At 45.4% G+C, this 21,441-nt stretch overlaps 1 protein-coding gene across 1 annotated transcript in view; it reads left to right on the forward strand.

Annotated features, from left to right (window-relative positions):
- The first annotated feature begins 15,433 nt into the window (after window positions 1–15,433).
- FBXL17 (F-box and leucine rich repeat protein 17) overlaps window positions 15,434–21,441 on the forward strand; it is a 310,520-nt gene continuing 304,512 nt past the window's right edge. The window contains exon 1 of the mRNA XM_086629367.1: window positions 15,434–16,213. Within this exon, the coding sequence (XP_086485493.1) occupies window positions 15,434–16,213 (780 nt within the window). The remainder of the gene's footprint in view (window positions 16,214–21,441) is intronic.

A 21,441-nucleotide genomic window follows, 5' to 3' on the forward strand; every position in this document is an offset into this window, starting at 1 on the left:
ATTGCCTTGTTGCCAGCTAACACGTGTCCTTCTCTGTGGCAAAAACAGTCAGGGGGATGGGTACTTTCCCCACCTCCTGCACCCTGCCTGAGCAGAAGCTAGCATGATGTGGGGTGGGCTAACCCGAGAAAGGAGTTGGGATGGGATGGACATGGGGTGTAAGCCGGGTGAGGAGCTTCACAGGAGTCTTTAAAAGGTAAGATATAGTCAAGACTTTAAAAAGAAAGACTTTGCAAGTCTTCCCCATGTCCCTTACATCCCTGTCTTGGCATGGCTGCAATCCAGGGAGTCACTAAAAGTTCCTGGAGAGACTAACTCTGGAAGAACGTGGAGTGCGGAAAGGAGATTTGTATGTACACCTTTTTAGGTCTTATCCAGCAGGTCTGAGATTTCTCTGCCTAAAAAGTTTGTTGCTCTTGTCTGTGTCCCAGTAAAATACAGCTGTAGAGTTGCAAAACTCCAGGTGATTTTAGAAGAAAAAAACACAGGTAGATACTTTCCAAAACTCTCGCTGACTCAGGCCACTATCTTAACAGGCTTAGAATTTTTTGATCCCTTCAGTAGCTTTGCACTTTTCACTGTTCTGCCCTTTAAGTTATTGTCTTTTTTTTTTTTTTTTTTAATAAAAAAATAACAAATTCTGTGTTCCCAACCTAGTCTTCCAGCTCAGAAAATGTGCTCTCCAGCAGCAATACCTTACTCTTCCATCTTGATATAACCTCTGCACTTTGACAAAAATTGTAGGTCTACAGGGATGGAGGACTGGGGAACCTCCATTCGTACTCATGTTGACTAAGGGTACTGTTGTGGTTTGACCCCGGCCAGCAGCTCAGCCTGACACAGCCATTTGCTCACTTCCCACATACTTACCCACACACCCCTGTGGGATTGGGAAGAGAATCAGAAGAGTAACAGTGAGAAAACTCATGGGTTGAGATAGAGACAGTTTAATAGGTAAATGTGAAAGCAAAGCAAAATAAGGAATTCATTCACTGCTTTCCATCAGCATGCAGGTGTTGAGCCATCTCCAGGAAAGTAAAGCTCCATCACACGAAACGGTTACTTGGGAAGACAAATGTCATAGCTCTGAATGTCCCCTCCTTCTTTCCCAGCTTTTATTACTCAGCATGATGCCATATGGTGTGGAATATCCCTTTTGTCAGCTGAGGTCAGCTGTCCCAGCTGTGTCCCATCCCAGCTTCTCATGTACTCCCAGCCTGCTCGCTGGTGGGGCAGTGTGAGAAGCAGAGAAGGTCTTGATTCTGTGTGAGCACTGCTCAGCAGTAAGGAAAACATCTCTGTGTTACCAACATTGGTTCCAGTACAAAACCAAACTGTAGCCCCACACCAGCTACTGTGAAGAAATTTAAGTCTATCCCGGCCAAAATTGGTACAGGTACAAAAGGCAGGTCTATGGTAGCTCTTATTTTTGTGTAATTTGTTACAGGCTTTATGGCTTATCTACAGAATTTACTCTATACATGTATTTTTCTTTCTTCAATAGCACATGCCCTTCAAAATTTGTATTTCAGTCATGACTGCAGTTCTCTTGGGTTTGTGTAGTACTCTGTATAAACAGAAAGAGAACAAGAAAAAAGAAATGAGGTGACAGGCTAGACATCCAGACAACATGGACGAAGACAAGATCTTCAAGGTCACCTCTCTGCAAAGGATCTTCTGCCTCTTCCATCGGCTTCTGCTAATGCTTCTGGGACCTTGACTCAGGTATTCCTGGGCTGGCCTTTTATATTGCAGACAGTATTAATATTGACTCCTCCAGAGTTTCTTTCTCTCACCCAAGAGGGATTTTATATGACATCAGCCAGAGAATCTGTCCAAAACTCAGGGGGTTTCTTCAGGTAGTATGACAAGTAGCAACAACAATACTAAGTGTTGGTGACCAAACAGCATGCAACGGCATCCAGCACTCCAGCCCAAATTCGCAGCTTCCATTTACAAAAAATTTCTAAATACCTTGCATCTCTCTGTTAGATACAGTTTTCTGTTGTCTGTTTATCTGATTAATATGTTTTTTACACGTGAAGGAGGCACTCAGGCTTCAGTCCTTTACAATCCCATATGATCAATTCATGATGCATAATTTAAATTCTTTATTTGCATAGCTGGTCTGCACATCTTCATTGTATCAATAGTACATATGTAGTGTGTATATCTCTTTAATGCTTTGAATGTACACACCCTGCTTATTTACTTTGTTACTCAACTGCTTATCAGTCAAACATGCAAGCACCCCAACATATCAATTGCATAGCCACAATAATTAGACTACCTGTTTTTCGAGGTTTTTTTCAGTGTTGTACTAGTTTGTACTGAGATAAAACCAATTGCAAAGCAGTTAACACACTAAAAGCAAAAGAACAAGGCTATGTTGATCTGAGAACTTTGCAAACTAAGTTGCAGATGTGGTATAAACTAACTATAAAAGGATGACGCTGGGAGCTTAATTGATCATTAATAAATTTATCATGAAGACAAGTAGATGATATCCAGCCATGGAAGATGTGAGATTGTAGTGTAGTTTTTCCATGGGTGTGGTCAGACGAAGAAAGGTAATTAGCTTTAAAATGGAGCTTGATAAATGTCGTTAACAGGATTGTGCAACATAACTGCACATGATGGCAGAAGATGAATTGAGTCTGGAGATGTCTCTCAGCCCTATATTTTTACATAGATTCAGAAAAGACGAAACTTGATTAAATATGTGCATATGATCAGAAAACAGGACATAGTATTTAATCTGTCATGTTAACACTGGATGTTTCAGAATATACGTATTAACTCATTATGCCTTTTACACAGAGGTCACCTGTTTATCAGGCATTATGTCTTATCATACTAAGATATGCAAATGTTCATTTGTAGGATGAGTTACAACATTCACATTACAAACTTTCCACGGTATCACACCATAGGTATCAATCTCCAGAGCTTGAAGTGCACATAAAGTGCCTAGGAAAACCAGGTTTGTAGCTCTCTTGAGTGAACACACTTCCAAGCAGATATCATAAATTATTGCCTTGATAAAAATGTTGCAAGTTATCCACAATACAATTGTCATATACACATATTAATTTTGATGAGAAATCTACAACACATTGTTGTAAAAGTATGAATAAAACCAAAAAAATACCAAAAGGTCTATATTCTGCACTTATTTTTATGCTATTTCTAAACCCAAGGTGGAAATTCTGCTACTTCTTTCCATTTATTTCTTAATGGCATTCCTGACACACCATTTAAAACCTAATCCCTCCGTTAAGAACCTGTTATCATGAACCGGTAATTTTACGAACTGTTGGTGGGATCAACCAAGCTATGGCAATGTGGTCAAAAAATTCTTATAGACCCAGCTTCCTAAAGGTCAGTCTTGAAATGCAGATGAATGTGCATTTACGAGTATCAGGACTAGATAAAATATAATAACTATTTTTCGAAATATTACTTCTTTTGTAGCTCAAAACCTAAATACCATCCTAGCCTTGGGTCATCAGTCTGTGTGGTCTATTTAAACATGCACAGAGATAACATTGAAAAACGTCACAATCTATTGCTATATATATGCAATAAACCTTTAATATCATAAATTGAGGGGATTTTACTGCTTACTTCCTAGACCATGTTAGTTGTTGTAGTTTTCAGACTTCCAACGGTACTGGTTTTATGACTTCTCATTTCATGAAATATAAGCAGTGATAATGAAGAAATTAACTGTTAGTTATATCTTCTCTCCGACGCTAATGAGGTGAAGATTTCGCAGCTGATAAAGACACTCGGTCACGCAACATTTCATCCCGCTTCTGCAGCGAGTGGTTGCCGTGCTTCCCTCGGACGAAGCCATAGTGACACCCAGTGTTCAAACCCCTGCATGGACCAGAAGCACCCTGCACTTCCCTGTGTTTCTCACTTCACCGTTCAACGCTGTCATTTAAAATTCGTTCAGCTCTTGCAGACTATTAGAAAAAGAACAGTCTACCATCTTGGAAAACGATCTAAAGCCTACCTGGATATCATGTTTGTGTTTAAAAAGTCTGACCTAGGTTGCTAAAAACAAGCTTACACTGTTCTCTTTCTGAAATGAGATCTTAATCAGACTGAATTTGTTTCACAGTTCAGAAATTGTTGAGGATGGTGTTTTGTGAGAAACGGATTTCAACTTCAGATGGGAAACTGAAAGCAATGGAAAGAATGTGGCATTCTCCAGCTGCCTACAAACGCTGCAAATCCGTGGTGAACTTTCAAGACCTACTTGATTGAAACAGCTAGATAACTAGACACAAATACGTACGTTTAAGTAATAAAGATAAATTAAAAGAATGTTGTTAGTTACAAAGTGGATAAAGGTTACATCTGGCCACAGCTGGTGAGTCCCTGTTCTGCCCTGCCTGCCCCATGGGGACACCCTTGGCCTCCACAGCACTCTGACAGCATCATTGGCTTGTAACTTGCCTGCTTAAGGCATTCAAAAACGTTATTACATAGGGCAACTTCAGATATATTATGTTTTCTGATACGCATTATGTCTGCTAACTCTTTTGTGACAATGGCCCAGCTGTATAGCATATTGCATTCTGAGGTAACGGTGGCATAAAGCAAAAGTACTTGGAGAGGAAAACAATGTACTGAGCATATATATGGTAAACAGCTGTGATTTAACCCTGGCCAGCAACTAAGCACCACAGAGCTGCTCACCTACTCCCCACTGTCCCCACCTCAGTGGGATACGGGAGGAACTGGAAGGGCAAAAGCAAGAAACAAACTCATGGGTTGAGATAACAACAGTTTAATAATCGAAAAGAAGTAATAATAATAATACTGATACCAATACTACTACTACTACTAATAATAATAATAGCAATAGAAAAAAATAACAGAGACAGAGGAAAACAAAACCCAAGAAAGACAAGTGATGCAAATGAAAGCAATTTCTTACCACCAACAGACTGATGCCCAGCCAGTCCCTGAGCAGTGGCTCCCTATCAATGTCCTCCTCAGTTTAACTGCTGGGCATGACGTCATATGGTACAGAATATCCCTTTGGTCAGCTGGGGTCAGCTGTCCTGAGTCCCCTCCCAACTTCTTACACATCCTCATCTCGCTAGCACGCAGGACGCCATGAAGAAAAGGCCTTGGCTCTGTGTAAGCACTGCTCAGCAATACTGAAAACATCCCTGTTTTCAACAGAAATCCAAAACATAGCCTCACACAAACTACTATGAAGAAATTTAACCCTATCGCAGCCAAAACCAGTACAATAGTGAAACATTGAAAAATAGGATTTTGCAAAAGGAAGCACATAGAATCATAGAATCATAGAATCATAGAATGGTTAGAGTTGGAAGGGACATCAAAGATCATCCAGTTCCAACCTCCCTGCCATGGGCAGGGAAACCCTCAACAACAACAGGTTGCCCAAAGCCTCATCCAACCTGGCCTTGAACACTTCCAGGGATGGGGCATCTACAATTTCTCTGGGAAACCTGTTCCAGTGCCTCACCACCCTCTGAGTGAAAAATTTCTTCCTTAGATCTCGTCTAAATCTGCCCTCTTTCAGTTTAAATCCATTGCCCCTTGTCCTATCACTACACGCCCTTGTAAAAAGTCCCTCTCCAGTTTCCCTGTAGGCCCCCTTTAAGTACTAGACAGCTGCTATAAGATCACCCCAGAGTCTTCTCTTCTCCAGGCTGAACAGTCCCAACTCTCTCAGCCTGTCTTCATAGCTGGAACACCAGCCCTCTGATCATCTTCATGGCCCTCCTCTGGACCCACTCTAGCAGCTCCATGTCCTTCTTGTGTTGGGGACTCCAGAGCTGAACACAGTATTCCAGGTGGGATCTCACGAGAGCAGAGTAAAGGGGCAGAATCACCTCCCTCAACCTGCTGGCCGTGCTCCTTTGGATGCAGCCCAGGATACGGTTGGCTTTCTGGGCTGCCAGTGCACATTGCCGGCTCATGTTGAGCTTCTCATCCACCAGCACTCCCAAGTCCTTTTCCTTAGGGCTGCTCTCAATCTATTGTTCGTCCTTAAATAGCTATGTAAGTGAATACTGATAGGAATTGAATCCTACGCTCTGAGACTGTATCCAGGTGACATTTTCAAAGAGCTTATCAGATGACTAAAATACATGATTCTACATATTAATGGCAGAAATGGCTAAATTCTGATCCTGACAGAGTGGTGAGAGGCATGTGGTAAATTAAAATATCGATACAACAGATGGGCAGAGGAGGCAGAAAAAAAATGAGCAGCGCCGAGTAGAAATTACAAGCTACTTATTACTTTAAAAATTTGGTGAGAGAGGTTGAAATCATTAGGAGAAATCCCTGGTTTGCAAGGCTTAAAAAAGTAAGATGATGATAATGTGTTACTGTCATAATGAAAAGCCACTCTACCAATTGAATTGCTGCTGGTTTTCAATCTGACATCTTCTACAGCAAAGAATTACTAGCATACACAATTTATAGGGGTTAACATTTCCAAAGAGATTTCTCTAAAGAACATTTCTGAGCGATCCAGCAAATTGAAAGACATCAAAAACAAGAACTGGCCTTTTCACAGATAAAGAGAATACATTCATCTTAATGTAACGCTATAGAAAAGAAATATTAACTACAAAATTGTGTTTAATTTGATACCGGAAAAAGAAGAGCTCTGTGTTTTGGTTTTAGTCTGGAATTCACTATGAGAAGAATGTCGGTAATGCACTGGTGTTTATAGTTGGTACTGAGACAACAAGGACTTTTCAGCTTCTCATGTTTTGCCAGTGTGCAGTTGCCCAACAGGATAGGGCGAAGCATGGCTGGGACAAAGAGTCCACAACTCCCCTTATGATTTGAACTTAAAACTAGGATTGAGGGTTAGATTGGCCAATGGAGTATTCCATATCATGCAAGATCATGCCCAGTATATAGATGAGGGTTGACTGGAAAGAAGGGCTTTTGCTCTTCCAAAGACTCTCACTCTTGAATGCTTGACGTGCTCTCTCTCTCTCTCTTTTTGAGCCTCTCGCTTGACTGAGATTGCAGTGTTGGGACTTCTCTGCTTCAGAATTGTTTACCAGGACAGGACAGGTGTTAGTCAGCGGGTGGTGAGCAATTACACTGTGCATCACTTGTTTGTATATATTATTACCATTATACAGACACATATTATTTTTATTATTATTTTTATTGCTATTATTGTTATTACATTGCTCTTATGTCAACCCATGAGTCTCCTTCCCTTTTCCCCTTCAATTCTCTTCCCCGTTCCCTAGGGTTGGGAGAAGGTGAATGAACAGCTGTGTGGCATTTAATTGCTGGCTGGACTAAACCACCACAGGGATGAAAAAGCTTTTAAGAAAACCAAAAAACGTCCCTCTCCCTTCCTGTTCAAAGTCTTCAGAAGGCTAAGAAAACTATCCTTGGTGATTATAATAGTCTCAGAAGTAGTTTGTCATCTTCAGATGAGATGAACATACTATATTTGCATTGAATTTTCAAATAGATGATCCATACACTGGGTAATTAGCATACATGTTCAAGCATGCACCTGGAGATTCTCATTTTGCCTATTCGAATACAGTGCCTAGTAAATCATACACTTTTCATGTATTTTACCTGACATATTTGTACTGTGCTGTAATTTTTAAGAGAAGCCAAACAAATCCTCATACAAACATTCTTTTATGCACCCATAACAAAATTCTTTAATTCTCTACGCATGATCTACACTTAAGTTTGGCAGCATGGCCAAACCAGCAGCAAGCAAAGAGGTGGGGTGGGAGGGTGAGGAATGGTCTTTCCTTTCTTGTAAACAGAAAACTTTTAACTAGAATAACCAGAATTTGCTGGTACAGCTCTACTACAAATAGAGCACAGCCAGTCAACAGCTTTCACAGATAAGTTCAGATTTGCAACATCTACAAACAAGCTATGAACACAGATCTCAATTCCAAAACAGCATTCACAACTGAGGTAACACAAAATCACAGAATCATAGAATCATTTTGGTTGAAAAAAAACCCTTAAGATCATTGAGTCCAACTGTTAACCTAACACTGTCAAGTCTACCACTAAACCATGTCCCTAAGCCACTACATCTGCACATCTTTTAAACAACTCCAGGGATGTGACTCAACCACTTCCCTTGGCCACCTGTTCCAATGCTTGACAACCCTTTCAGTGTAGAAATATTTCCTCATATCTAATCTAAGCCTTCACTGGTGCAATTTAGGCCATTTCATCTCACCCTATCTCTTGTTACTTGGGAAAGGAGAACAACACCCACTTTGCTACAATTTCTTCTCAGGTAGTTGCAGAGAGCAATAAGGTCTCCAGCACGCTCTAGTACCTCAGTGTCTTTCTTGTACTGAACACAGTATTCGAGGTGTGGCCTCACCAATGCTGAGTACAGGGAGACAGTCACTTCCCCAGCCCTGCTGACCACATTATTTCTGATGAAAAACAGGATGCTATTGGCCTTTTTGGCACCTGGGCACACTGTCAGCTCATATTCAGCCTGCTGTCAGTCAACACCCCCAGGTCCTTTTCCACTGGGCAGCTTTCCCATCACTTTTTCCCATGCCTATAGCATTGCATTGGGTTGTTATGACCCAAGCGCAGGACTCGGAACTAGGTCTTGTTGAATCTCATACAATTGGCCTCAGCTCATTGATCCAGCCTGTCCAGATCCCTCTGTAGAGCCTTCTTACTCTTAAGCAGATCAACATTCCCGCCCAACTTGGTGTCATCTGCAAACTTGCTGACGCTGTATTCAATCCCCTCATCCAGATCATTGATAAAGATATTCAACAGAACTGACCCCAATACTGATTCCTGGGAAACACCACTTGTGACTGGCCACCAACTGGATTTAACTCCATCCACCACAACTCTTTGGGCTTGGCCATTCAGACAGTTTTTGCCCAGCAAAGAGTACGCTCATCCAAGCCATGAGCAACAAGTTTCTTCAGAAGAATGCTGTGGGAAACAGTGTCAAAGGCTTTACTAAAGTTAAGGTAAACAATATTCACAGGCTTTCCCTCATCCACTGAGTTGATCATCTTGTCATAGAAGGAGATCAGGTTAGTCAAGCAGGACCTGTCTTTCGTAAACCTATGCTGACTGGGCCTGATCACCTGGTTGTCCTGTACGTGCCGTGTGATGGCACTCAGGGTGACCCACTCCATAAACTTCCCCAGCGCCGAGGTTAGACCGACAGGCCTGTAGTTCCCCGAGTCCTCCTTCCAGCCCTACTTGTAGATGGGTATCACATTTGCTCACCTCCTGTCAACTTGGATCTCCCTGGTTAGCCAGCCCTGCTAATAAATGCTTTAAAGTGGCTTAGTGAGCACTTCTGCCAGATCCCTCAGTACTCTTGGATGGATCCCATCAGGCCCCACAGACTTGTTTGTGTCTAAGTGATGTAGCAGGTAGCTAACCATTTCGCCTTGGATTATGGGTGCTTGATTCTGTTCCCTGTCCCTGCCTTCCAGCTCAGGGGACTGGGTACCCAGAGAACAGCTGGTCTTACTAGTAAAGACTGAGGAAGGAAGGCATTAAGAACCTCATCCTTTTCCTCATCCTTTGTCACTATGTTTCCCTCCACATCCAATAAGGGATGGAGATTCTCCTCAGCTCTCCTTTTGTTGCTAATGTATGTATATAGAAACGTTTTTTATTGTCTTTTACTGCAGTAGCCAGATTAAGTTCTAGTTGGGATTTGGCCCTTTTAATTTTGTCTCTGCATAACCTCATGATATCCTTGCTGCCCTCCTGAGTAGCCCTCCTAAGCCTTCCTTGAGCCTGCCCCTTCTTCCAAAGGTCATAAACTGCCTCTTTTTTTTTTCCCCTGAGTTCCAGGCAAAACTCTTTGTTCAGCCAGGCCAGTCTTTGGCCTACTGGCTCATCCTTGAGCCCACGGGGACAGCCTGCTCCTATGTCTTAAAGATTTCCTTCTTGAAGAATGTCCAGTCTTTCTGGACTCCTTTGCTCTTCAGGACTGCCTCCGAAGGGACTCTGTCAACCAGGTCCCTAAACAGGCCAAAGTCTACCCTCTGGAAGTCCCAGGAGGCAGTTCTGCTGACTCCCTTCCTCACTTCTCCAAGAAACGAATACTCTATTGTTTTGCAATTGCTATGCCCAAGATGGCCTCCAACCATCACATCACTCACAAGCCCTTCTCTATTCACAAAAATATAAACCTTGAGCTAAGATTATTTTTCTGTAAACATTATTGTCTCAGTTTCTCACTCCTGCTCAGTGGATAGTGAGAACTTTTTTCTTGTAGCTGATGCTGGAGCAGACAAATCACAAGTGCTACATTGAATCAGCAGAAGTTGTTCTGCAGATATTTATGGTTATAATATCTGCCAATAAAACTGCCAGTGGAACAGCTCTGCTGTCATCTTTAGGGCCAAAATCTTGTTACAAGCTAAGTGACAGAGCACTAAAAGAATGAGTAGCGTATGAAAACTGACCATCTATTTAGTCTTAGTTTTCTTTCTTTCATTCTGCATCCTTTGCAACAACCAAAAAATGCTCAGGAGCAGGGGCCCAAAGACAAATGCAAGGATTACGCTTTAGTTATCAGGAAAAAAATAAAAAGAATTAGGTAGGAAAATTATCTGAATGTGAAATTGCTTAGGAAAGACAAGATGAGATGAGAAGCTTAGGAAAGAAAAGATGATCTAGTGGGGCTCATTGACAGGGCTTTAAGCTACATCTGAAGGGGAACGGGGATAATATCAGGCTTGCCCATGGCAAGCTGACCGCATCTCAAGAGCAGCAGAAGGCAATTTCAGTCACTCCAGCCAGTAAGTCAGATTCATCGAGGGCCCAACGTCAATGCCTCTATGCCGACATACGCAGCATGAGTAATAAACAAGAGGAGTTAGGGATGTGCACACACCTGCAGGGTTATGATCTTATTGGCATCACAGAAATGTGATGGGCTGAAGCCTATGACTGGAGTGTCATAATGGAAGGATACTGGCTCTTTAGGAAGGACAGGCAGGGGAGATGAAGATTATGTGTCACCCTCTATGTCAATGACCAGCTGGAGTGCCTGGAGTTCTGCCTGGGGATGGATGAGGAGCCAACCAAGAGCTTATAGGTCAGGATTGAAGGAAGGGCAGGGATAGGTGACATTATAGCGGGGGTCTGCTACAGGCCATCTGATCAGGAAGACCATGCAAATGGGGCCCTCTACAGACAGACAGGAGCAGCCTCGTGTTCACAAGCCCTGGTCCTCATCGGGGTCTTCAACCACCCTGATAAATGTTGGATGGAAAACACAGCAGGGCATAGGCAATTCAGGAGGTGCCTGGAATGCATTGATGACTACTCCCTTCTCCAAATGATAGAGGAACCAATGAGGAGAGGACCATGAAATGGAGTTCAAGAACCTTAGGGCAGTGAAGAGGGTGCTCAGAAAGGTCACTACCCCAGGCAAATGTCAAAGCATTTCTTTGTCAGTGTCATGGACAGTGGGATTGAGTGCATCCTCAGCAAGTTTGCTGACAACACCAAGCTGTGTGGTGTGGTTTACATGCTGGAGGGAAGAGATGCCATCCAGAGGGACCTTGACAGAGTTCAGAGGTCGGTCTTTGCGAACCTCATGAAGTTCAAAAAAGCCAAGCACGAGGTCCTGCACATGGGTCGGGGCTATCCCAAGTACAAATACAGACTGGGCAGAGAATGGATTGAGAGCAGCCCTGAGGAGAAGGACTTCAGGATATTTGATCATGAGAAGCTCAACATGAGTGTTGAGCTCAACACTGTGTGCTTGCAGCCTAGAAAGCCAACCATATTCTGGGCTACATCAAAAGAAGCATGGCCAGCAGGTCGAGAGAAGTAATTCTGCCCCTCTACTCTGCTGTTGTGAGACCCCACCTGGAGTACTGAGTTCAGCTCTGTAGCCCTCAACAGAAGAAGGACATGGAGCTGTTGGAGCAGATCCAGAGGAGGGCCACAAAGATGATCCGAGGAGCTGGAGCACCTCTGCTATGAAGACAGGCTGAGAGAGTTGGGGTTGTTCAGTCTGGAGAAGATAAGAGTCCAGGGACATCTTACAGTGGCCTTCCAGTACCTAAAGGGGGCCTACAGGAAAGCTGGAGAGGGACTTTTTACAAGGACATGTAGTGATAGAACAAGGGGCAAAGGATTTAAACTGAAAGAGGGCAGATTTCAATTGGTTCTAAGGAAGAAATTCTTCATCTGAGGGTGGTGAGGCATTGGAACACCTTGCCTGCTGAAGTTGCGGCTGTCCCAGCCCTGGAAGTGTTGAAGACAGGGTGGGTGAGACTTTGAGCAACCTGATGCAGCGGAAGGTGCCCTGCTTATGGTAGGGGAGTTGGAATTAAATGTTCTTCAATGTCCTTTCCAAACCCAATCATTCTATGTGTCCTTGCCTATGTTCTGCACAAGTCAACTTTTTTCAAAAGGAGGTTGTGGGAAAATGACTGAAATTCGAGGGGAATGGGAGAATATTGTTCCCTAGAATTCAGCTAATATTAGAGTAGCTCTGACATGAAGCACAGCTGCTGCTCCCAGGAGCAAACAAGGCCTCAATATCCTTGAAATGGGGAGTAAAGTGATACGAAGGTATCATGGCTCATCCCTGTTATCGGGGATAAGAAATAACGAACAAGGCCCACGCAATACCCTTGAAATGGGGAGTAGAGTGGTACGGAGCTATCACGGCTCATCCCTGTTCTCAGGGATGAGAGGCGTCTGGTAAAGATAACCATAAAAATGCCATCAAGGGAAGTGAATCACAACCGCTGCCTCAGCAGCGATGGCGAAATGGTGTCCTTCAGCTACTAAATCACACCTCCACCCGCCTCTGAGCTGCGACCACCCCTCACAAGAGCAATTTACACTAATCCTAATTTGTGAACACCCCTCATGACAGAAATTTTCACCAATCCTAATAAAAGTTATGTATGACTAGAGTCACTCGAGCTTCACCTAAAAGATATGAAAAAAGCATAAAATGGCAGCAAACAAAGGGGATGTTAGGGAGAAGCCCCCCGTCGGAACATCTGGGATCAGTCGACGGGCTGAACCTCTCTTCTCCCCCCCATAGGGATGCCTATTGGGTAAGAACTCTGTGTTATGTGCACTTACTTAATTACTTACTAGCATCTTGCTAGCTATTTAGTAGTATAACTGATCAGTAATTGTTTTATATTATCACTGCAGTATTTCAATTAGAGTTGTTTTGTAGTCAGTCACTATCACCGGCTATCCTCGAACCTGTATTCTGTCACAAATAAAATATATATGTATGTTTCCAGAAACTTTCGAATTATTATAAGGAGTTGGCCCATAGTACTGCTAGTGATGATCCCTAGTAAGTGGGCAAACCACCCTCCAATTCACTGAGCTGCCAAGAGAAGGCAGGGAGTTGGACCCAAGGGTCTCGCCTGACTTGAGAGCTGATAGACTGGTCTTTTGACCTCAAAACGTGACAGAGGTAGCAGAGATGGATCATGTCAAGCTAAATATTAGAGGAATGAGAAGAATTCTATATATCAGATACATGTGTATGCATGGTGTGTATGTATCTCAAAATAATGGGGCAATATATATCAGACTATCAGACATAAAAGTGACATATAGAAGTCAAGCACCTTCATCAGCCTTTCTGCAGGAAATACTAGTATGTGATGATGTAAGTAAAGACCATGTCACTATGACTATGCGGAAGCTGCACATCCAGGTTTAAAGATGAGATTTACTTTGAATGTTTGACATTATAAGCATTTAATCTGAATGCCACTTGGTTTGAAAGGCTTGTCTTGGACTGTCATAATCTTTTTTTAATGTTGTCTTTGTTTTTATTGAAATTTAGTTTTGAAACCTGAGGGAGGAAAAGACCTTACATTTTTTTTTTGCCAAAATTTGCTGCAGTTTATATTGATGGATCTCAGTGAGTTATAAACTCAGGTAAAACATTCTACTACTCTACTTCTATCCAGTGGTGTATTTAGTATTATTCCCGTAGCAAACATATTTTTACTGAGCTATTGAAGACTAGTAATACAGGTAACAAACAAAAATAATAGTGTCACAGGTATTTTAATCCTAACGTAACTTAGTCCTGGGCAAAAGGCCAAAAGATCTGGTTCAAAGTATATAATACTGCGCATTTCTTCTGCTGGCCTTTGTTATTTACAGTAATACTGCATCATATCTACTCTAGCTATAACTTGTCTTCTCCCTCCCCAAGCACCTTTTACTGAAGACAGAATTCTGTATGCATTTAAACGTATATATTTATGTCAATTTACACCAATAATTCAGAACTGAATGCTAAAACATGCAAATTAATTTTGCTAGGCATTGAGGAGAGTCTGCATTAAAGTATTACAGCCTATATTTGCCAAGATTAATACACACTGGGCACCTGTAGCAAGGTACAGCGTGCTGCACTTGGAGGTGAGCATCCCCAGGAGCTGGGCGTGCCAGGATAGAGGCCCCATACAGGCTGTAGTTCTGGCTGGACAATGATTTAAAACGGTAGAAACGAGGTATTTGCTGGAGCGCATTGGTAGGAAGGAAGGCACTGATGCAGAAAACTCGGAGGGAAAGCTTTCGGTGGTCTCAAAGCTCGTATTACCTTGCCTCTGCGAAGACCCAGCTGCAGTCCTGCAGAGCTGAGTACAATCCGACACCAGCAGGTAGGAGCCCCCTCACATTTCCCTAAAAATCGTGACCAAAACACCCTGTATTTCAGGTATTCAAAGATGTGCATATATTACATACATATGATATACCTAGTATTTGCATTCTATGGTGTAGTGGAGGGTGTCCTTGCCCAAGGCGGGGGGGGGAGGGCGGTGGAACTAGATGATGTTTGGAGCCCCTTCCAAACCTAACCATTCTGTGATTCTGGGATACAGGCATTATCGGCTGGTATGCTGGCTGCACTCTACATATCTGTATTTATACGCACAGCGTATTCGGCGCGTATGCGGGGGGGAGGGTGTGCGTGTGTCTGTCTGTCTGTCTGACTGTGTCTGCCTCTGTGTCTCTGTGTGTGCGGGGGGGGTCGGGGGCGCCTGCCGGCTCCTGCCGGGCCTCTCCCGGGGAAGCCCTTCGGGTCCACCTCTGCCGCCGCGGTCCGGGGCCCCACGAGGCCCCTCCCCGCCGGCGGCGGCTCCCCGCCCGGCCGCGGGCGCCAGCACTGCCGGGCGGCGGCCAGGCTGCCGAGCACCGCCCCCGCGCCTCCCCCGGGGGAGGTCAGGGCGGAGGTAGCGGAAGCTTCTCCCTCCCGGCGCCGCGTCCCGGAACCAGCCCCGCCGCCGAGTCGAGTCCTGTCCTGTCCTGCCCTGTCCCGGCCCCGCCACCTGCCGCCCCCGCCGGCAGCATGAGAGCGCCCGCCGCCGCCTCCCGCCGGTGACACCCCGCTGGCCCTGCCGCCTCCTATATGGGCCACCTGCTCTCGAAGGAGGCAAGCAGCCTGGACCAGGACCGCCGCTGCCGCCGCCGCCGGGGGAGGAAGGTGCCGCCGCGCAGCCGGAGCTGCTTCCTGCGTGGGCCCTGCATGCTCTGCTTCATCGTGCACAGCGCCAGTCCGCCCGCCCCGGAGCAGCCCCTGCCCGCCGGGGACGCCCTGCTGCTGCCGCCGCCGCCCTACGCGGCCCTCGCCACCGCGGAGCAGCGCGCCGCCCGCCGCCTCCTCCGCCTGCCGCCCGCCGCCTGGGAGCCGCAGGGCCGCTGCCAGCGCCTCCTTCTCTCGGGCCTGCTGCCCTCGCCGGTGCGGGGCCTCCTGCGGTCGGCCAGGCCGCCCGGCGAGGTCGCCTCCGAGATGATGTGCAAGCGCAAAGGTGCCGGCGTGCCCGCCTGCCTGCCCTGCAAACAGCCGCGCTGCGCGGCCGCCGCCGCCGCGGCGGAGCCGGAGGCCGCCGCCTGCCAGTGCTCGGGGAAGGCGCAGCTGTGCGCGCTGCCCGCCGCCGCCAGCTCCGCGGCGGGCGATGGGGGCGCGCCGGCCCGGGACGCCGCCGGGGACAGCGTGGGCGAGGGGCAGCCCGGCTCGCCGCCGTCGCCCCCCGCGTCGGAGGAGGAGGAGAAGGGGGAGAAAGAGAAGGAGCGAGGCGGAGAGGCGGGCTGCGAGGAGCCGCTCGAGCAGCCCGGCGACTGCTGCCGAGAGCCGCTGCCGCCCCCGGCTTCTGACATTAATCAGCTGCCGCCCTCCATCCTCCTCAAGGTGGGTCGGGACCGAAGGGCGGGCGGGCCCGGTCCTTCCCCGCGGTGGGGGCGGGAGGCGCGGAGGCCCGGGGCTGGGCCTGCGCCTGCCCCTGCCGCCGCCGGGGAGGCCGCGGGGTGCCGGTGTCGCTGGGCGGGCTCGGTGACGCGCGGGAGCCGGAGGCGGTGGGGCCGAGGCGCCGGCCCGGCTCCGAGGGGTCTCGCCGCCTCCGGCCCGGCCGGGGGCCGCGCGTCGCCTCCCGCCCCGCCACCTGCGGCGGCTGCCGGGGAGCGGGGCGCCCGGCCGGCGCTTTTTCCCTCGTTGTTTTGGTTCGTTGTTGTAAACGGCCTTGTGAGTCATTAAGCGGCGGTGAGGGCGGACGATAGTGTTCCAGAAGCTGTCCTGTAAACGTCCGGAGTCATGCCTCTTAACTCCGTAACGCAGGTAGCTTCTTGCATCACTGGTGGAGTGCGCGGCGAGGGGGACAGTCACTGTATTTAGCGCTTCTGTGGCGGTCAGAACCAGAGAGCCAAGTTTCCAACGTCGATGGCGAGGAAAAAAATGCTAGTATATAGTTCGAGTCAATTTTGGCTTTACCGGTTTCACGGTCAGCCTGAGGATTTGTAGCCCTCTTGAATTACAAGCTTTTGTAACTTCTTACTCTGTATCTTGAAAGAACAGTCTCGCTTTCTTTCCTGCCTTTTGGTTTCTTTAATCCTGTTCTCTTTTGAGAACGACTGTTCATTTTTAACCCATTCTGTTGACCTAGTCTGTATGCTGACTTTCTTCTGCTAAACCTGAGCGAATAAGACGAGTCTAGCTGGAGCTGAAGCCTGTGATGTCTTCCATAGTTTGATGCGAGTGTGTCTTTAAACTTTGGGGAATAGAATTTCAGTATTACAGCAGTTTACTCCGGGGTCATATGTCTAAACTTAGAGCAGGGCATGGTGTTCAAGGAGTGCAAGACAGATGACTGACTCTTCCCTGTGCTTCCTATACTGCTGGTTGTACAACCCCAATGAAAGAAAGAACTTCCTTTACTCTTTTGTTGTCAAACAATAGCAATCTACTTACCTGTCTGTCTTGCACATAAAATTAATTCTGTGGGGTTTCGGTTGGTGTTTTTTTTTTAGGTACGCTTGAATGTGTTAGGGTATGTCATGTTTCATACATGCACTGTTCAGGTTTCTTTTTGGCAAATATTAAAACTCATAAACCACCATATCTGAATTAATCTCTTCTGTGATTGTGGAATTGAAACTTTGTCTTGTAGTTCTTCTAAAAAATAATCCGTCTGCCACTGATGTCGGAAGACAATTTTTTCTTTGATATTCTGTTGTTTTAGGATTTGAAACTGGACTGGCTTGATCAGTATGGCTTAAACACTTTTTTTAATCAATGTTATGAGTACTTCTCCGTGGTTTCTTCAATGCTCAGTTTCACTTTTTCAAAAATATCTTATCTCTAACTCTGCCATAAACCAGTTCTTTTAATAGTTAAGGTATGTCATGCCCATCTCACCTCTGGACTAGTTTAAATGTTTTTTCCGTATGCTTTTCTATTTTATATTGACACAGTACCTCACTTGTAACTGTACTTTCAAGGTTTTTTTGACACGTTCCCCACCCACTTCCTCCAATTACTTTGTATCTTAGTCTCCTTGTAGTCCAGCTCCCTCTACAGTGTTTTAGAAAAAACTCACCATTTCTTCCAGCAGTGGGAACCAACCTACTCACCAGTTGGTTTGTTTTTTTTTAATGTCGCACCCCCTTTCCCCCCTATTTGCCCTTCAGTCCTTAGCTGGATTTATGGATTGAGTTGGTTGATGTTTGGTTTGTTTGTTTGTTTTTCAGGGCAGGGGGTGGGGGGAAGTGTTTGACTGCTTCTGTAGCATCCTATTCTGTTATGGGACTTCTGCCCTCAGATTTCTGATGAGGTGTCTTGTTAACTGAAAAGTTGTCAGAGAAGAGCCCTCTAAGAGTTGTTTTGAAGTTTTAGAAGGCAGGCATTCTTTATTGCAGCGCTGGATGCACAGCGGGTAATTCCACTGAATGTAGCCGCCACAGGTTGTGACAGACAAAGTTTATATTACTCAACTATATGCATATGCATTAGATTTTCTGGAACGGTTATACATATTCATTCTATTTCCAGGAACTACTCGTAATGCTTGCATCTTAATTGCACATGGACTTTAAGTCCTTTGGGGCCTTCTGCAAGAGTCTTTGGGGTCTTCAGGACCCTCTGGTGATGGTGTGTGTTTTTTTTTTTAAATGCCCCTTGATTGAACTTTTCTTTGAGGCCTGGGCAGTGTGGGCCAACCCAGGTGGCTGGTGCCTCGTTTGTGGTTAATTGTTTCTGACTGGTTCTAATAGCAAAGCTCAAGGCTCTGAAGTCCGCTATATGTCTGTGCGCACCAGAGTTTCAAAATCAGCTCAAGCTATCAAGAATTGCGTACATCATGTCCGCCACTGAGGCACAGTGGAATCTTTTAACTTTTGTTCAAGATAACAAACAGGATTATACAGGTACCTAAAGGCCATCATATCCTGGGTTTTGATACAGGTAGAAGATCCCAAATAGGATCCTTTCTCCAAAGGTGAAATTTTATTACGAGGGGATGGGAGACAAACATACCCAAAGCATTTACTGAACTTTTCACAGAAGATAGCAGAGACACAAACCTTAATACAAAGACAAGAGACTCCAAGCTCAGAAATCTGACGACCCAATTCCTGGGTTTCTTTTTGTTTCCTTCCCTTGATTCCCACCTGTGTGACCTGCTGATGCAGTGGTGCTAGTGCAGGAGTGGCTGTCACCTGTGTCTGTACATGGACTGGAGCAAGCCCAAACAAGGCCAGGTTGGGTGAGGCTTTGGGCGACCTGGTGTAGCGGAGGGTTTCCCTGCCCATGGCAGGGGGCTTGGAACTAGATGATCTTTGAGGTCCCTTCCAACTCTAACCATTCTTTCATTCTATAAACATTTTAGGAACTCCTAAATAACAGCTGGCCACTTAGAAGTGGCTGCCATAGGCTGCTGAGGTGCTGTTCTGTTGTTAAGCAGTTGTTAATTCTCCCCTAAGTGAAGGATGTGAACGGAAGGGTTTGTCAGACTGAATTTGACCTGCAGATCATCAGATGGGCCCTGCTGAACCTGGAGGCTAGTAATGCAGTGTGCTACTCGATCCTGTTCCCCTACCTGGTGAAGCAGTCTCTTCATCAGGATGAAGGGATAAACAAGCTGTGGTTCCACAGACCAAACAAGCTGATAGGTTGTTTGGCTTTTCATTTGGTAATGTGTCAGAAAAACAGTGTTACACAGTGAGCAAGATTTCATCCTTCAGCTTTGTAGATGAGAGTGATTACGTTTGACTAAACAGTAATTTAAGTCTATTCTCTTTAAAATCTGAGAGGAATAAGGAATTATAGGTCAGTCGGTATTATTGTAACCTAGGCAGATGTGTGAGTGAAAAAAAAGGGAGCTGTTCGTAAGCATGCAGTGCAGAAGATTACAAAATCCTGTGCTATGCATCATTAATTTTTCAAAACTTTGTGCTACATATCACAAATCTGTGCCTATTGCAGTTTCACTGCTATTTGTTTCTGGAAAGCAGAAAGAAGTCTTCCTGTTGTACTTGTTACTTCTTTGCAGTGCTGCTGCTCAATAACTAGTGTAAAATGGTCTGCAGACTGAGTCAACTTAGTAGATTCAGACAGTTCAGATTTCCTTTTGAGCTGTATTAATGGGAACTGTGCATGTAGAACATGGAAGGGAAGTTGTCTGCTGTGCTCGATGCTTTTAAAGCTGCTGCTAGAGTACTGCATTAGGTTATGGGCACTGGCGTCTCCTTAAAAAAAAACACAGACAAATTGGAGAGGCATCAACGGAGAGCTTGAGGTTGTGGAAACATGGCCTGTGATGGTAGTTGGAAGATTTTGCTCAAACTGAATGACACTTCTGTTCAGAAAGAAGATGGAGATGCACCCTCGTTACGAGAAAATTGATAAGTTCAACTGAGTTTCTGACTTTTGTCAACTAAAAAGGAATAATAAACTTAATTTGATGTGAGGGAAACGTGGGTGAGATACATGGCAGACAGCACAGTGTGAGAACATGTAAGTCTTGGTGAAGGTGGTTTCCTATCTCTGATGTTACGTAAGGAGTTGGGATTTTTTTTTTTTTTTTTTCTTTTTTAACAACAAGAGGGATATCCTTGTCAGGGATGTTCTAGGTGTGCCTGAACTTGCTTCAAAACAGAGGAGGGTCTAGAATAGATGACCTTTCGATGTCTTCTCTCTGTTTGCTGCTTTTATTTTTCTAAAGCATAAACACATGCTGCTCTGTCTGCAGCAGAGACCCTGTCAGTTTTAGCTTAGATCTAGGGCACAATGAAGGGACAGTAAGAGTGTGTGTCTGTGTGTGTGTAGATAGACACGTGTGTGTATGTGTGTTTTATTTAACTTAAGGTTTTCATAAACGGTTTATTATTACTTCTGGCGCTACTACCTCCTTTTCTTGTGTCTTTAGTCAACTTTTTTTACTTATTTTTTTCATTCTTCCAGTGCTGTAATAACTGTCGTGGGTTAGGCTGACCCTCCCACACAGCCAGTCACTTCCCCTCCCCCACCCCCAGGAATGAGGGAGAGAATTAAAGGAGAAACGGGAAACCCGTGGGTTGAGATAAGAACAATTTAATACACAGTGTAGATGCTCACCACCCCCTTGTATGCGAAGCCCGTCTCGTCCCGAAGCTGCAATCCCGGACGAACGCGAGGCCCTGAAATAGAGAGGGGCAGAGAGGGAGAGAGTACTCCGAGAGTGGGAGTACTGGGAGAGAAAGGGAAAAAAATGACCATAGAGCAAAAGCGCAGCAAGCGCGAAAGAGCAAAAGCGGTGGATGAGCCAAAGCGCAAAAGCCCTTCTACTCGGCTGCCCCTCACTTTTATACTGGGCATGACGCTGCATGATATGGAATACTAATTGGCCAGTTTGGCCTCAATCTTAAGTTCCACCACAAATCACAAGGGGAATCGTGTCCCCCTTGTCCCAACTATGCTCCCCCTTTATCCCGCCGTGCTTCTGCACTCCGACACACTGAAAAGTCCTTGGAGTCTCACGTCCAACCACAAACATCAACTTGCTATCAGCATTCTTCTCAGAGCGAGCCTCTGAGTAAAACCAAAACACGGAGCTCTTCTACTACTAAAAAGAAGAGCTAACCCGGTCCCAGCTAAAACTGGGACAATAA

The sequence above is a fragment of the Tauraco erythrolophus genome, chromosome Z, assembly GCF_009769465.1.
Source record: "Tauraco erythrolophus isolate bTauEry1 chromosome Z, bTauEry1.pri, whole genome shotgun sequence".
Taxonomy (NCBI): domain Eukaryota; kingdom Metazoa; phylum Chordata; class Aves; order Musophagiformes; family Musophagidae; genus Tauraco; species Tauraco erythrolophus.